The sequence below is a fragment of the Myotis myotis genome, unplaced genomic scaffold (genome assembly GCF_014108235.1).
Source record: "Myotis myotis isolate mMyoMyo1 unplaced genomic scaffold, mMyoMyo1.p scaffold_m19_p_8, whole genome shotgun sequence".
NCBI classification, from domain to species: Eukaryota; Metazoa; Chordata; class Mammalia; order Chiroptera; family Vespertilionidae; genus Myotis; species Myotis myotis.
The window spans coordinates 55572501-55591044 of NW_023416390.1; the positions used below are offsets into that span (position 1 = coordinate 55572501).

The window sequence follows — 18544 nt, forward strand, 5'->3', positions numbered from 1 at the left end:
AGTGACTTCCCACTACACTCAGAGTAAAGGGCAAAGTTCATAACGTGGCAGAGCGGGCCTCTGTGAGCTGACACTCTCCACTTCCCTGCCCCCACCTCCCATCCCTCCTTCGTGGCCCTCTGCATTCATCCCACACAAGTCTTGTTGCAAGTTCTTCATATTTGCTGTTCCTTCTGCCAGATAACCCTTTTCCAAATACTGGTACCTTTGCTTCACCCAGTTCTTATTCATAGAGGCCTTCACTAACCACCTGATCCAAAATAGTGCCCCTTCTCTCCCTCCCTCCCTCACTCTCTCTCTCTCTCTCTCTCACACACACACACACACACAGTCATTCTGTCTTCCTACCCTATCTTGTTTTTCATCATGCTACTTATCACTACCTGAAATTATGTTTACTTGTGTATTTGTTTTCTTTTTGTCTCCCCCTTATGAACAGAAACTCCTTATGAAAGGGAACTTTTGCCAGTTTGTTCACTGTTATATCCTCAGTGCTCAGCACATTAAGTGCTCAATAAATATTTGTTGGATGAATAAATTAATGAAGGCCTGTGAAGCTCTTGAATTTCAGATACTGATCACTGATATAGGTGATATTTTAAAGTAAAATCTCCATTCAGTTTTCCTTCTCATCCTTTCACAAATGTGCTTGCTGCCATAGTGAATACCCAAGGAGATAAGTATGTACACACACCATTGTGAACCCGCACTCAGCCTTGCACATTTACACTCACTGGACAGTGGAGTCCTGAGGGTTCTCTGGTCTAGCAGGAGTTTTGCCCACTGTAGGTTTTCAGTTATGAGAAAAATGCGTTCACTCTAGGACAGTTTCCAAAGATGAAGCTGGCATAATACTTATTTGACTTTGTCCTTTTCTTCTCCTAGATTTGTATACACTCAAAGGGAATGCCCACGGGACACCATGCATGTTTCCCTTCCAGTATAACCACCAGTGGCATCACGAATGCACCCGGGAAGGGCGGGAAGACAACTTACTGTGGTGTGCCACGACCAGCCGCTATGAAAGAGACGAAAAGTGGGGGTTTTGCCCGGATCCCAGTAAGAGTGAATCTCCTCTTCCCCCTATGTCATGCATGAATCAAAGATGATTGGGAAGTTATCTGATTCTAAAGAAAAGCACAGGGATTGATATACTGAAGTCTGAATAAGCACTCTGATTCCATTTATCCAGACTTGATTTTGTGTTTGTTTTTTGCCTTGAAAGGACAATCCTGATGTCTATTCCTTTTTCCTTACGTTCAAAAGATGTTAATTAGCCATTCTTCATTAAGCTTAGTGTATAAGAACGCTTTAACCAGAATCAAATGATCATACTCTGTGATCTCATTAACCCCAGCTTCTGGCAAAATACTTAAAACAAACCTGCGCGTGTATGAAGCTCAGTTATCCTTCAGTCCACTCTCTTTCATGAGGTGTCTTCATTTCTCCAAGTCCAGGCTGCTTGTCTTGCCGTCATCAAGTCCAGGCATCAGCTGGGCCCTTGACGATCTTTCTAAAATGGCAGTTGTTCTCATTATTCCTCCACTATGTGTTCTCATCTTGGTTCCCTTTTCTTATTACTCGATTTCCAGGTATAACCTCAAAATCTTTTCCTTTCTTAACCTGACTTTCAAGGTCCAGTGACAGTTGCAATATTCTAACATTTTTTTATCAGTTAGTGCTTTACTAATTTATTTTATTTACATAAAATGTTTACAATAGTTACTAAGTATTGGGTAATATTTATATATGTCTTCTACTTTCTATATTCAATTTCCTTCACCTTGGGACCGGCAAGTCAGAGTATAGCTTTTATAATCTCCTCATCTTCTATGTCTACCTTCCCCTCCCCACATGTAATAAAATACAGCAGATAAATTTGAAACAAAAGAAAATTGACGAGATTAACTCCAAATAATCTGATAGATGAGTTATCTGTAGAATTGTTTTTGTGACCTAAGAGCCAGTATGGCTTAGGGAATAAGAAAGAGTTTAGGGGGGGAGGAAAAATGGCGGCGGTATAAACGGACGTGTCCTGTGCCTTGTCCTGGAGCAGATAAGGGTGAGCAGCTGAAACGGGTAACATGCAGCCCGAATAGGCAGAGGATTTTCAGCTGAGAGACTGTCTGCAGCTAGGAAAGACCGAGAACCCCCAGGAAAAAAAGGACGGTTGGAGACTGCGGCTGAAGCCTCTAGTGGTGCGCCAGCTAAGCAGTGGAGACTGCGCCATCTTGGGTGGTTGTTGCCGGCATCCAGAGACCAGCTACTACCCTGGAAACAAGGGATCTCAAGCAGCGTCACTGCCTGAACTCAGACGAGCACTGCTTCTTCTCACGGAAAGGTTGGACATCCCCTAAAGGTGCGGTTTGAAGTTCGGGTTGGAGGGAGGACCGAGCTCGCGCGCGCGCGGGGCGGAATCTGCGCCCCACAGAGTCTGCAGCCGTTGGGACCAGCGTGACCCGCGAGTGGGGAAGGGGCCCCACAGGGCTGCTGGCAGAAGGGAACGCGAAAAATGAGCCCATAGCTGGACTGGATGTAAGGGAGCAGCCTTGGACTTTGCCAATCTGCTGGCTGCTTGGTGCCAGGGGCGAGTGAGCGCTCGGAGACTGCGCGCGGAGACTGTGCGCAGACCTGGAAGGTGGAGGCTTGCGAATTCGCACAACTATCAGGCTATTGTTACAGTTCCCCTTAGATCCGTGCATTTGATTATTAAACCCAGTGCATGGGATTCCCCAGTTGGGGTCATTCACAGAGCCTGTAGGGGAAAGTTCTTTTTGGGGAGCCTGGGAAACAGCGGGCAGTGGCAAGGAACCAGCTCTGGGCAGTGGTCTTTCCTGAATCAGTTCCCAATACCATAGAGGAAAAAAAAACAAAAAACAAAAAAACCCTACTGATAGAGAGGACTTATAGCCTCGGAGGTCAATCCAGACACACTGCCACCCAGAGGCAGAGCCACGAACTGTCTCTTCTACGATCACAAATAAAGGCAGTCTGGTAAACAAATACAAGCTGCCTTAAAATCAGGTCTATGGTTTACCGCATGGAGGGACAGTGTATCCAGGGAAGTTCAACACTCCCCTGAATGCCTGGCAGGACTGAGGCGTGCCAAAAAGAAGAGTGGAAGATCTGAAGCACCTTCACTTCCGAATATTTTATATATATATATATATATATATATATATATATATATATATATATATTATTTTTTAAATTCTTTTTTCACCATTTCATTAAGAACCTATTTTATTTATTTTTTTATTTTTTTCATCACTTGATTTTACCTTTTTAATTACTACATTGTTTTAACCAGTATTATTGCTATCCTTTTACCATTTTTTCAAGTGTCATTTTATTTTTTATTATTTTTTTAATTTTTCTTTATTTTATTTTGGGATTAGTGTTATACACACTATTTTCATCGTTCCTTTAGCATCATTTCTCTCTAGCTCACATTTACCCTTAAGCCAAAACTCTCTTCCTCACTTTTCCCCTTTTGTTGTCCTGTTTCTCTTACCCTATTCCTGCTTTGGATTTTACCTATTCCTTCTTTCTAACCACTGTCTAAATTTCACTCTACTTATATATCTAATTTCCAATCCCTCGCTCTCCCCATACAAATAGCCTCTTCCCCACCTCTATTTCATTCTCTAACTTTTTTTTTTTTTTTTTTGTATTTTTGTTTTTTTTCTTCTCTCCCTTTTCCCAATCTCATTTCGGCACTCCTTTTTGTTTTTTATTTTTCTCTTTAATCTTTTTCTCTTTTTTCTTCTATATCCCCTAATTCTATTCGCTCGGGGGGTCACCTTTATTTGGGGTTATTAATATCGTGAATGCATTTAGTTTGTTGCCTTGTACGTTGTGCCTTGTTGTGTTGTATTTTGTGCCTTTGAATCAGCGCAGCAGAGAGAGAACTACATAACCAAACACCTTGAGAAGAGAAATCATGGTGAAACAAAGAACCAACCCAAATATGAGAGAAAAACAGGCATCATCAGAAAAGGAAGTAAACGAAATGGAGGCAATGGAGGCAAGCAACCTGTCAGAGAAAGAATTCAGAGTAATGGTCATAAGGTGGATGAAAAAAATGGAAGACCAATTCAACAATATGTGTAGGAACCAAGAGGAAATGAAGAAGAACCAAGAGGAAATGAAGAGAAACCAAGAAGAAATGAAAAACGACATCACTGCCATAAAGAACTCAATAGAAAGCATCAACAGTAGACTAGAAGAAGCAGAGGACCGCATCAGCGAGCTAGAAGACAAGGTAGAAAAAAATACCCAAACAGAACAGCTTCTAGAAAAAAAAATTAAAAAGCAGGAGGAGAGCCTAAGAGAACTCTGGGACAATGCTAAACGAAACAACATCCGAATAATAGGGGTGCCAGAAGGAGAGGAAACTGAGCAAGGAATAGAAAACCTGTTTGAAAAAATAGTAACAGAAAATTTCCCGGATATAGGGAGGAAAAAACTCACACAAATCCAAGAAGCTCACAGAGTCCCAAACAAAATGAACCCGAAAAGACCGACACCAAGGCACATAATAATTAAATTGGCAAACACCAACGACAAAGCAAGAATCTTAAAAGCAGCCAGAGAGAGACAGAAAGTTACCTACAAAGGATCCCCCATCAGACTAGCGACCGATTTCTCAACAGAAACACATCAGGCAAGAAGGGAATGGAATGAAATATACAAAGTCATGCAAAGGAAGGGTCTGAATCCAAGAATACTATACCCAGCGAGGCTATCAATCAAAATTGAGGGTCAAATCAGGAGCTTCGCAGACAAAAACGGTCTACGGGAGTTTATTACAACCAAACCAGCAATGCAAGAAATGCTACAGGGTCTGCTGTAAATAGAAAAAACAGGAAACAGAGAAGGAACGCAGCGGTAAAGAACAAAAATGGCGACTAACAAGTTTCTATCAATAATAACTTTAAATGTAAATGGATTAAATTCCCCAGTCAAAAGGCATAGGGTAAATGAGTGGATAAGAAAACATGACCCATATATCTGCTGTCTACAGGAAACCCACCTCACAAAAAAAGGCGCACACAGACTGATGGTGAAGGGATGGAAAAAGGTTTTTCAGGCCAATGGAAGTGAAAAAAAAGCCGGGGTAGCAATACTTATATCTGACAAATTAGATCTCAAAGTGAAGGACATAAAAAGAGATCAAGAAGGCCACTTCATAATACTAAAGGGAGCAGTCCAACAAGAAGAAATAACTCTGGTAAATATATATGCACCCAATATAGGAGCACCCAAATACGTAAGAAATCTTCTGGAGAAGATCAAGGGAGAGATTGACAGCAATACAATCATAGTAGGGGATCTTAACACCCCATTATCTCCACTGGACAAATCCTCTAAACAGAAACTCAGCAAAGAGACATCAATCCTAAATGACTCACTAGATCAGATGGAATTAATTGACATCTTCAGAACATTTCACCCCAAAGTCACAGAATATACATTCTCCTCGGGTGCACATTTGTCATCTTCAAAGATAGACCATATATTGGGTCACAGACAAAGTCTCTTCAAATTCAAGAAAATTGAAATCATATCAAGTATCTTCTCAGATCACAAAGGCATAAAACTGGAAATCAACTACAACAAAAACAATCCAAAAAAATCAAACACATGGAGACTAAATAGCATGCTATTAAACAACGACTGGGTCACCAGTGAGATCAAAGAAGAAATAAAAAACATCATGGCAACAAATGACAATGAAAACACAACAATCCAAAACCTATGGGACACAGCAAAAGCAGTCTTGAGAGGGAAGTTCATAGCTCTACAAGGCTACTGCAAGAAACAAGAAACAATGAGAATAAATGACCTAACTCTACAACTCGAAGAATTAGAAAGAGAGCAACAAAAAAAGCCCACTGTAAGCAGAAGGAAGGAAATAACAAAGATCAGAGCGGAGATAAACGACATAGAGACCAAAAAAACAATACAAAAGATCAACAAAACCAAGAGCTGGTTCTTTGAAAGGATAAACAAGATTGATACACCTCTAGCCAGGCTCACCAAGAAACAAAGAGAGAGGACCCAAATAAACAAAATCAGAAATGAAAGAGGAGAAATAACAACAGACCCCATAGAAATACAAAGGATTGTTAGAAAATACTATGAACAACTCTACTCCAACACACTAGACAACCTGGAGGAAATGGACATATTCCTAGATAAATACAACCTTCCAAAACTTAACCAGGAAGAATCTAAAAATCTCAATAGGCCAATAACTATGGAGGAAATCGAAGCAGTAATCAAAAAGCTTCCAGCAAAAAGCCCGGGGCCAGATGGCTTCACAGGGGAGTTTTACCAAACATTCAAGGAAGACCTAAAACCTATCCTCCTCAGACTATGTCAAAAGATCCAAGAGGAAGGAGCACTTCCCAGCTCATTCTATGAAGCCAACATCACCCTAATCCCAAAACCAGATAAAGACAATACAATGAAAGAGAATTACAGGCCAATATCCCTCATGAACATAGATGCCAAAATCCTCAACAAAATCCTAGCAAATCGGATCCAGCAGTACATCAAAAAGATCATACACCATGACCAAGTAGGATTTATCCCAAGGATGCAAGGATGGTACAATATCCGCAAATCAATAAATGTGATACATCACATAAACAAATTGAGAGAGAAAAACCACATAGTCATATCAATTGATGCGGAAAAAGCATTTGACAAAATCCAACACCCTTTCTTGATAAAAACTCTCAGCAAGATAGGAATTGAGGGATCATACCTCAACATAATAAAAGCCATATATGACAAACCCACAGCCAACATCATAATCAATGGGCAAAAACTAAAACCATTCCCCCTAAAAACAGGAACAAGACAGGGATGCCCCCTCTCACCACTCCTGTTCAACATAGTACTGGAAGTACTAGCCATTGCGATCAGACACGAAGAAGAAATAAAAGGCATCCAGATTGGAAAAGAAGAAGTAAAACTGTCCTTATTTGCAGATGACATGATACTGTACATACAGAACCCTAAAGACTCCATCAAAAAATTATTAGACTTAATAAATGAATTCGGCAATGTAGCAGGATACAAAATTAATGCTAAGAAATCCATGGCATTTCTTTACACCAATAGTGAACTTACAGAAAGTGAAACTACAGAAGCAATCCCATTTACCATTGCACCAAAAAAATTAAAATACCTAGGAATAAACTTAACTAAGGAGGTAAAAGACTTATATGCTGAAAACTACAGGACACTGAAAAAAGAGATAGAGGAAGACATAAACAGATGGAAGAATATACCGTGTTCATGGATTGGTAGAATCAACATCATCAAAATGTCCATACTACCCAAAGCAATTTATAGATTCAATGCAATCCCCATTAAATTACCAACAGCATATTTCACAGATCTAGAACGAACGTTCCAAAAATTCATCTGGAATAAAAAAAGACCCCGAATAGCTGCAGCAATCCTGAGAAAGAACAAAGTAGGTGGGATCTCAATACCAGATATCAAACTGTATTACAAAGCCACTGTTCTTAAAACAGCTTGGTACTGGCACAAGAACAGACATATAGATCAATGGAATAGAATAGAGACCCCAGAAATCAACCCAAACCACTATGCCCAATTAATATTCGACAAAGGAGGCAAGAGCATACAATGGAGTCAAGACAGTCTTTTCAATAAATGGTGTTGGGAAAATTGGACAGATACATGCAAAAGGATGAAACTAGATCACCAACTCACACCATACACAAAAATAAACTCAAAATGGATAAAAGACTTAAACGTAAGACGGGAAACCATAAAAATACTAGAGGAATCCACAGGCAGCGAAATCGCAAACATATGCCGAAGAAATTTCTTCTCTGATAATGCTCCTAGGGCAATGGAAACTAAAGAGAAAATAAACAAATGGGACTACATCAAAATAAAAAGCTTTTGCACAGCAAAGGAAACCATCAACAAAACAACAACAAGACCCACTACATGGGAGAACATATTTGCCAATGATACCACCGATAAGGGTTTAATTTCCAACATTTACAGGGATCTCATGAAACTTAACAAAAGGAAGATAAACAATCCAATAAAAAAATGGGCAACGGACCTAGATAGACACTTTTTGAAAGAGGACATACAGAAGGCCGAAAGACATATGAAAACCTGCTCAAAGTCACTAATTATACGAGAGATGCAAATCAAAACAACAATGCGTTATCATCTCACACCTGTCAGAATGGCTATCATCAACAGATCAACAAACAACAAGTGTTGGAGAGGATGTGGAGAAAAAGGAACCCTTCTGCACTGCTGGTGGGAATGCAGACTGGTGCAGCCACTGTGGAGAACAGTATGGAGCTACCTCAGAAGACTAAAAATGGAACTCCCATTTGACCCAGTGATCCCACTACTAGGAATATATCCCAAGAAACCAGAAACGCCAATCAGAAAGGATATATGCACCCCTATGTTCATAGCAGCACAATTCACCATAGCTAAGATTTGGAAACAGCCTAAGTGCCCATCAGCAGATGAGTGGATTAGAAAACTGTGGTACATATACACAATGGAATACTATGCTGCGGTAAAAAAAAAGGAACTCTTGCCTTTTGCAACAGCATGGATGGAACTGGAGAGCATTATGCTAAGTGAAATAAGCCAGTCAGAGAAAGATAAATACCACATGATCTCACTCATTTGTGGATTATAGAGAACAACATAGACTGATGAAAAGGGACAGACTCAAAGACTGAGAAACAGTAATCAGGCTATCAATCCCCAGAAGAAAAGTAGGGGAGGGCGGGGGTAAGGGGAAGAGATCAACCGAAGGACTTGTATACGTGTATATAAGCCATACCAATGGACATGGACAACAGGGGGATGGGAGCATGAGTGTGTGTGGGGGGGAGGTTGGGGGTTAATGGGGGGGATGAGGACACATTTGTAATACCTTAACTAATAATAAAAAAAAAAAAAAGAAAGAGTTTAGGCTTTGAAATCAGACAGACCAATATTGGAGTCCTTCCTCCCAATGATGAGATCTTAAGTCTCAGTTTCCTGCCACAAAATGGAGAGAATAGGAGTACTATTAGGATGAATCTAAGGCACTTACCATAGGACCTGGCACATGATAAGCCATCATCATCATCATCATCATCATCATCATCATCGTCATCATCAAACCTAACTTACTCTTTCAGCATGCACTTCTGAACCAATGACCCTTCCTCTTTATTGTCTGTCAACAGCACTAAACTAGGTAAGCACAGTAGTGAATACCAAGAGTATTAGGACTTAAGACCCTCCCTTCAAAGAACTTGGCATCTAGATGTAAGACTGATTTGCTCTGTGCTAGAAAATGCAGACTATATAGTTGATATGATAGTCTCTAGAACCACCTGGGGGAGACTCAAAAATGCATATCCTAGCCCCCTCCCAGAGACACAGTGGGTTCAGTGTGTGGTACCCAAGCATCTGCATTTTTGACAAGTGCCCAGGGTGATCCTGCTGCAGATAATTCTTCATCAGTCAAAAATAATATGGAGGTAATTCTATGCAACATACCTCAAGATACTAGGGTGGTCTTAAGACATTAAACAACCAATATGGAATGGGCTATTGACCAGTCTGAGTGGAGACCTTCAGGTGGGAGTTAGGAGTCTCAGACTCCTGCTGCTGGTATTAACCCATTAGCTGCTGGATTGTGAGGAGGTGAGGGGGAGAGGGAAGTGCAAAGGAGACTAGGGCAGCCAAGGACACTCAAGCAGCTCAGGACAGCAGCTTAACAACCAACATGAAAGTATTTCATACTGAAAATACTGTCAGATCATCAGCCTTTTCTATCTGAATCTGAATGCTTGTATGCAGGTATATGTGCATGTAATCCTACATTCCTTGGATTCTTGCATTAGATGTTTCATATAGTTTGTATCAGCTTCTCTTTCCATTTCCATCCCTAATAAATTTCCTTATTAAAAATAAACCAATACGAAAAAATTTAACATATATTTCACATGATCCTAATAGTAGGGACTTTTTGCAGGGGGGGGGGGGGGGTAATCCTCACCAGACGATATTTTTCCATTGATTTTTTAGAGAGGGGAAGGGAAGAGACAGAGAGACAGAGAAGCATCAATGTGAGAGAGACACATCAATTGGTTACCTCCTGCATGCAACCGAGGTATGTGCCTTTGACCGGAATCGAACCCGGAACCCTTTGGCCGATGCTCTATCTACTGAGCCTATCTGGATAGGGTGGGACTTTTTTAAAAACTACAATATTCTCCTTGAGGTTCTGCAAAGAACACTGTCACCATCCTTTGTCACTTTTAGCCAATTATGATTTAGTGATGCTCTGGGCTTCTCACTCACGAGACTGTCTATTTGCTCAGCTTCCTACAGCTCAAAGCTTCCTCTGCCTTACAGCCTGCCAGATTCCAGCTCTCCTGGCCTTTACCACGACCAGCAGAGAGCACGTTTATTTGTACAGTGCTGAATTACAGCACCAGTGTTCTTCCTTTCTTGTTCTTTTTGGTTCCTGTGCAGAGTTTGGGTTTTGACGTAGTATTTCTGCCCAACATAACTCAAAGTGATGTGTTAGAGACTGAAATTTGAGTGAACTGATAGCTCTTTCAGTGGGGTCAACAAATGGGTAAGACAGAAAAGAGTGAGTGGAATAAAGATTTGTACTTCTGTATCCCAATATAAAATGATGCTGCCTTCTTTAAAAAGTTGATAGTAAGAGAGTAAAATTTATGGGTAGCATTAATAAACACACAAACACACTAGCAGTGAAAGGTGTGATCAAACATCTGTCACTATAGATCTTCAGGAACAAGAATGGCAGGCAACAGTAGGTTTGCAGTTGTGAGTACACAAAACACAGCTTACTCTTGTATTATTATTTATTAATTATTGTATTATTTTCCATACAATCCTACTTTTGCACATCCCTGTATAGGAATCTCTGAGGGTTACTTTCAGGGCAATTTGTGTCATACTAGCCCCTCTTGGTTGCATATCATACACAGCTGGAAAGTCATGCAGTTAGTTTGATATATTTTTAGGATATCAACCTCTGGAATTATTTGAGTGCCCTTGAACTTGTCTATGTATGAAGTCTGGTGTGGGGAGGACAGCTTTCCCCCATGAGGCATGCCAGGTAAAGCCTTTGTAATTGCTTATGGTCAGGTTTAAAAATATACTTGTAGGTTTTTAACAAGGAGTTGGACTCAAATTAGTAAGGACAGATTTGGAGGATAAAGGGGAAAGTGGGATGTTAATTAGGAATGCAGCTTTCTGATATGCATAGATAAGTTCATTGCAGATACAGATTTGGAAGAGAAAACCAAGCATTCAGGTTGGGACATGTTATATGTGACTCAAGCCTGTGAAAATGTGGACTAGGCAGTTAGACATAAAGGTGTCTTATACATTTGAAAGTTATAGGGAAGGGTTTATGGGAATGAGTGAAATAGTCTAGAGCATGTATAAAATAAAAAGGAAGGAGACTCAGGGCCAAGTCTTAAAACCTATTTAGTTTAAGTAGAACCAGTAAAGGAGACGGAGAAGAGGTGGCCAAAGAGGTAGAAGGGTCACCAGGCATGTGAAGTCAAGAAAATAGAGTATATTGGCAAGGAGAGGGAGGGTGCTCAAATGCTGCTGAAGGGCCTGGTTTGACAAGGTCTGAAAGGAAGTGTTTGCTGGATTTGGCAATTTGGAAGTCATTGATGGCCTTGACAAGATATCTTCCAGTTGCCAGATTGAGCGGATTAAAGGGTAAATGGGAAAATGGAAAAGGAGGGAACACTGTCCAATTCATTCTATGAGACCACTATTACCCTGATACCAAAACCAGACAAGGATATTACAAGAAAAGAAAGCTACAGACCAACATTTCGTATGAATATCAATGCAAAAACCCTCAACAAAGTATAGCAAACAGAACTCAACAACATATAAAAAGAATTGTTGTACACTATGACCAAGAGGAATTTATCCCAAGAATGCAAGATTGGCTTAAAGTTGGAAATCAATTAATGTAATACCCATATCAATAGGATAAAGGTCAAAAAACCACCTGATCATCTACTGATACAGAAAAAATTTGACAAAATTTCCATACCTTCATGAGCACACACACACACACACACACACACACACACACACACACACACAAAATCCCTAGGAACAGAAGGGAATGTCCTTAAGTGATAAGGAGAATCTATTTAAAAAAAATCAAAACCCCGCAAACAACATACTTAATGATAAAAGGCTGAATGTTTTCTCCCTAAGCTCAGGAACAAGATAATACACCAGGGACAATGGCAAAGCTGTGTCCTTAGGGGAGAAAAACAAGACACATTAATAGACAAGGAGGAGTGGCTACATCTCAGTAATAATCTACGATAAAATCAGTGCTGACAGAAATACATATACCTCAGTTCATTGCAAAAGAGGTGTGTTTTGAAAGGAGGAAAATCACCTATTTATAACATCTTGCAAAAGATTTTGGTGATTTCCCCCCAAATAGTAGGAGATTCAAAGATATATACACAACATAGTTGCTTCCCTCAAGGGATCATATAAAGACAACCAAAGGTGCAAAGAAATATAACATAATTCTAGCCCTTATATTTGAATGTTCCAAGATAAATATGGCTTAGACGCCAGCCTTCAATCTTGCATTTTCAGTGACTTGGAAAGGGAGATTATATACGAAGAAGCAAAAGGCTAACAATAAATAGATGCAAGGACCCTAGGCCAAGATGGAGGTCTGTGCCAAGTGGATCCCCAGGGAGCAGTCTCTGAGGCAGAGAGTAACCTTCAGGAGGTTTGTTGGGGGGTTGTTCTCAGGATCAACACCTGTGGAAAGGAAGGGAAGAGAGTAAGATCAGAATGCAGGCCTGACTGACCCTCTGAGGTGTTCTCAAGGTGGATGTGCCCCCTGTTGGGAAGAGAGGGGACTTATTGCCTTGCACAGACCAATCATGGTTAGCCCGCTGCCTTTGGGAAGGGAGAGTGACATCAGGCAAAGAAACTCTTCAGCCAAGGCAGTCCTTGAAGAAGGCTTAATGTCAGGAGGTCTTTCCTGGCATCTGGGGAAATAAGGCCTTCAATCCTGAAGGGAGAGCAGGGTAGCACATCACAGCACCCTGTCCAGGGTGGCATTTCCATAACACTTGTTACAGTGCAACCTCCCAGTAAGATTCATGGAGTGACTGGTACACAGCCCACGTAGAGAAGCGGAGAAAGGACCGTGTCTTCCTGTACAGAAGAACAAATTCTTAGCGTTTGGTTAAAACCAAATGAACTTGTTAGAATATGGGCACCTGTTGCAAACATTTGATTGGGGAAATTTCCTTTTGATTAAACTTAAGGATTTGCACAGATAATCCAAAACCAAGGGAAATCGAAGAAAACTGAGCTATGTCATTTGTGCACACACGGCATCATTAGCAAGCCTCTCACTTAACTGTTTAAGCCTTAAACTTTAAGATATAGAATTCAATCAGGTTACTACAAAAGGCTGTGTCCACATAGCTCCATCTCTATCTCGTTGAAAGGACAAAACTAGGATAAGATCAATTGAAGTGTCCTCTAGACTCTAGACCTTTTCTTATCATGATATGCTGCAGCCTGGAGGCTTATAATTAAGACTTGTTGGGGAATCTCCCCCGACCCCCCACCTCTCTGGGGTAGGGGATGTCTCTGTCCTATTCACAGGACTTCTGAGATCCTCTCCCTACAACTCCCCTTCTCACATCTTACTAACCTTCTAGTACGGAAGGCTACTCATGTGTGCCCTCCTGGGAAGTGCTTTAAATTTTTTCTTTTAAGCTGGTGTTTGCTTCATGCACCATCTGCCTGAAAATCAGGCATGTGTTTCATGCGAGTTCCTGACCTCCTGACTCAGAAAACAAAGAATCTGCAGTTTTTTGACAAGCTGGCTAAATGATGGTTACACACACTTTCATTGTAAATGTCCTCCTGCTCCTCCCTCATAGCCTCAGCTGTCACAGGGTGAACCCCTGTCTGATAATGCAGAGTGTGCTGTCCAGCTGGGGATGGCCTAGTATTTTAACTGAAAACAATCTCTAAGGACTCAGAAAATTCAGCCACCTGGGCACGATGGTGCCTGAAAATGTCCTTCCTTTCTCTTCAGTTTTACTTGGTGATTGCCTTGTTTTCTACCCTCCTACAACCTTGCATCTTTCTGTAAATACATGTATCAGTCAAGAAACTCTTCAGACAACCTTGGATGTATAAGTGCTTTGATAACTTATGGTTAACCAACACAGTTCTGGGGAGTGCATGTGGCAAACAGACATGGAACAAACTTTCCACATTCACGAGGATATCTATTACAGTGGGAAAAAGAAAACAAACAAGAAAGACTCCATTGTCAAATAAGTTTGAAGTACACTGAATTAAACTTAAGCTCTTCCTTTACTTCTTGGGGCCTTTAAGATGCTAATGTACATTATGAATTTATCCGAGAAGGCTACACACACAGGCATGAGGTCCCGGTTTCCCTGGGGAGCTAGCTCCTGAAGTTGTATTATTCTGTGGCTCACACTTGCGGAAAGATTGTCCTAGGTTTTAGCAGATTGCCGTCCATCACTTACACTGATGCTGTAGCGTGGGCCACATTTTCTACCTTGTGAAATTCTTTGGCTGAGTTTGATTTCAGGTGATTATTATAGCTGCTTAGTTCACCTTGGGTTTTGATTTAAACCTTTAGCAAAAGCATCCAAATTGGGTCTTCATTTTCAATAAATTTCAGATTTCAGATCCACATTTCATACTTCATTAAATTTACTTTTAAACATACTATGCAATCGTTGGTCAATGTTTTACAAGTAGATTTTGCTTCTCTTCCTTTTGGCTGAAAGAACTTTATAAAATTAAATATCAGTTTTCCTGTTCTCAGTGTTTGTGTGAAAACTGTGTTCTCTCTAAACTCATATTTCAACTGTATCCCTTTCATTTCCTCTAACATTTTGGTTTTGGGGGGGAAGCCTTTTGAAATCACACTTGCATCTACCTCAAATAAACCTTTACAGTCACACAGCGTTCAGTATAAAGTTCTAAATGACTACTTTTTAAAGAACTCAGATGTTATTTTCATAAATCCTTCACTTCTATCTCCTTCTCTTAAAAATGGCATCTCTTCTTTTCCCAGAAAGGATCAGAGCTTCTTTATTGATAATTTCTAGAAGTTCCTTTAAATCTTGAAAGAGTATAACCATAAAGTACCAATGGGATACAAAATGCAGATTTCATCCTAGAGACCTAATCAGGAATCAATAAGGTACAGAAGTTTTAGAGGCTGCAGTTTGGAATCACTCCATTTCAAATTCCCCTTAGCAGTATATTGCCCTATAGAGAAAAAAGATTGCAGCTAATGGTCTGATGGCTTTTGTTTCCAGCATCTGCAGGGATGGGTTGCGACGCTGTTTGGGAGAAGGATCTCAATTCGCACATTTGCTACCAATTCAACCTGCTTTCTTCTCTCTCCTGGAGCGAGGCACATGTGTCATGCCAGATGCAAGGTGGTGCTTTACTAAGTGTTGCAGATGAAGCTGAAGAAAGTTTCATCAGGAGTAAGTATGACATTGATATGGATACAATTTAAGTGATGGTTAACAATTATGTCCACCTATGCAAAAATTCGGGGGATGGGGGGGGAGTTCCATGAAAAATATTTTTCTTTTATTAATATGGTCCAAACTCACACCCAGGCCATTCCATTTGGCACCCAGTGTTCCTTATTTTCTCGCCCTTGTAGAAGAGAGCTGAGGCCCCAGCAAGGGACTCAGAGCTTGCAGCTAAAGCAAGTGGACTGGGAGACTTGGACACTGAGGTACAAATCCCTGCTCTGCTAGAGATCTTAGCCATTCAGTTCCCATTAGTCATTCATTAAGTAAAATCTTTCCTGTTACTCACTGTGTGCAGGTATGTGGTAGGCCTGATGGATTCCAAAGAACTTAAAATTTAGTTGGAAAAGCAAAAGCACACACATGGTCACTAATAGTATAAGAGAATAATATAAGATGTCAAACGAGTTGTGATAATGAGCTGGGTCTTGTGTTTCACCTATCACCTAAACTCTCTCTCTCTTCTCCTTAAAGACTAAATGTGTTTGTGTATATGTACAAACAGCTTTTAAAAAAATTGGAAACATCTGAAAGTGTCACAAAATTAATCACTTTCATTAAAAGTGACTGACACTTTTTTCAGATTTTATTGCATATGTAATAGATGTTTTTCTATTCTGGAATAAATTTAAAATTTCATGTATACAGAAAGAAAAACAAGTCTCCCATAATTCCACAATCCAGATAGAACCATGTATTTTAGCTAACACATAAATGTATGCATATATACATAGTATCTCTGAAAAATTGTATTGAATAAAAATAGGAAGCATCTCTATTAACTCTAAGGTTAGGAGCAGGGACCAGAGAGCCACCTGCTTGGGTTTGAATCCCACTTCTACCAGTTACTAGCAAAGCTACCTAAGCAAGTGCCTCCACTTCCTTCTATCTATCAAATGGAATTAATAATAATGCTTACCTCTTGTTGATATGATTACATGTTATAATGCATGCGAAATCCTAAAAAAGTGCCTGGTACACACAACAAGCATTCGTGTGTTAACCATGTAAGTACCATGCACACAGTTTGGTGTTATACTTATTTTATTTATCTTAATATAATGAACATCTGTACATCTCTATAAACATAGATATACATAGATAGGAAGAGATAGATACAATTATTTACTTTGTTTTATTTATTTGTTGCTATTATAAACCACACCTGCACATACCTTTGTGTATAGATCCCTAATTATTTCTCTATGTAGAAGTAGATTCACTGGGTGGAGGTGGAAGCATGTTTTAAGGTTTGGGGAAGTCATTAATATCTTCCAGAAAGTTCGTAACAAATGCAAGAAAAATGCATGCCTGCTCCTTTCCCCACAGACATGGAAAAGTGAGAAATCATCATTGAAACTGATTTGAGTGAATCACATTCTAGAAAAAACACCATTTCCAAAGTCATTGTTAGACTGTAATGATTTTCATAGCAAATTTTGCATACCACGTATGAATTACAATTGTTACCTGTCTTCACTGTCAGTATTTCTAATAAGAGGGTTTGGACTTGCTCATCAAACTTAAATAACAATTTAAAAATATGTCAGAGAGCCCTGACCGGTTTGGCTCAGTGGATAGAGCGTCGGCCTGCGGACTGAAGGGTCTTGGGTTCAATTCCGGCCAAGGGCATGTACTTTGGTTGCGGGCACATCCCCAGTTGGGGGTATGCAAGAGGCAGCTGATCAATGTTTCTCTCTCATCGATGTTTCTAGCTCTCTATCCCTCTCCCTTCCTCTCTGTAAAAAATCAATAAAATATATTAAAAAAATATGTCAGAGATTTTTATTTAAATACCACAATTCTATAATTAGACTGGGGATTGTTTAGGAAAACAGAAGTCTGTTCGTAAATGGGGAAGCCTGTTCTGATCAAGGTGTTTTTTTAATGATGAGAATAGGCTACTATCGCTGATGAACACTAACTATGGTATATGGAATTACCTAGACTTTCACAAGTGCCAAGAGGTAGCCAAAGGAATTTAGGTTTGAGTTTGCTACTATAAAATTATGAATCAATTTAGTCTTAAAGTAAAATAGACTGTTTGGGTACTTTTAAACAAGATAATAAATTACACTATGACTTTTTATGTATATTGTTAAAACAATTGCACAGAGAGTATTCAAAATGAACTCTAGTAAGAATAACTAATATTTAAGTATTTTAAGTAGATTATTTGAAAATATGACTTGGCACTTATACCATATGAAATGTGAAAATTTCTCCATCTTGTCCATCCATCTTCCATTCTGCCCGCTGACATCAGTATATGACTTAATCAAACAACGACATTGAAAGGACTGAACTAATCAGCATTAGGAAGAGACTCCGCGTTAACGCCTCAGGAATTTGGAAGGGCAGGGCCCATGAATGTTATGCTATTTCTGTTTAGTGATGTCTGGGCTCTCAAAATTATAAAGCACCTTTTTCTCTTTCCTAATCGTGTTAAATTCTTCCAGTTGCTCAATATTATATTGAAATGTCCAACCACGGAGGATGCTGCAGCCTTGTTAAGTGAATACACTGACTCCTATAACCTGGGTGACTGTACAATGGATCATCCAGACTGTGACTCTTTTGAGGGCAAAAGCAACTGTGATTCATCATTATTCTGGAGCTAACAACATAACATAGACCTTGAGTTTTCAAGGCAAATTGGGGCATGTAGCCGCTCTATTTACAACTCTTATCTGTCTCGGTCTCGGGCTCGGCTCCTACATCTGGTGCAAAATGAATTGGGTTCCAAAGCAGATGAGCCATGAGAGAACAAGGCTCACTTTCATAGATGAAAAGATTAAATGGGAAAAGAAGGTAAAATATGGATGATGGATGAAAACTAGACTTTTGGTGGTGAGCATGCAATAACAGACAGA

At 39.9% G+C, this 18544-nt stretch overlaps 1 protein-coding gene across 3 annotated transcripts in view; it reads left to right on the top strand.

The window, feature by feature from the left end:
* The window catches only part of PLA2R1 (phospholipase A2 receptor 1), a 113005-nt gene that overhangs the window by 22059 nt on the left and 72402 nt on the right, over positions 1-18544 (top strand). For 2 of the 3 annotated variants that reach the window (XM_036319998.1, XM_036319999.1), the window contains exons 3-4: positions 886-1059; positions 15444-15617. In XM_036319998.1, coding sequence (XP_036175891.1) covers positions 886-1059; positions 15444-15617 — 348 coding nt within the window. Of the gene's footprint in view, positions 1-885; positions 1060-15443; positions 15618-15802; positions 15878-18544 lie in introns of those variants that run through there. The other variant, XM_036320000.1, reaches the window with a different exon arrangement.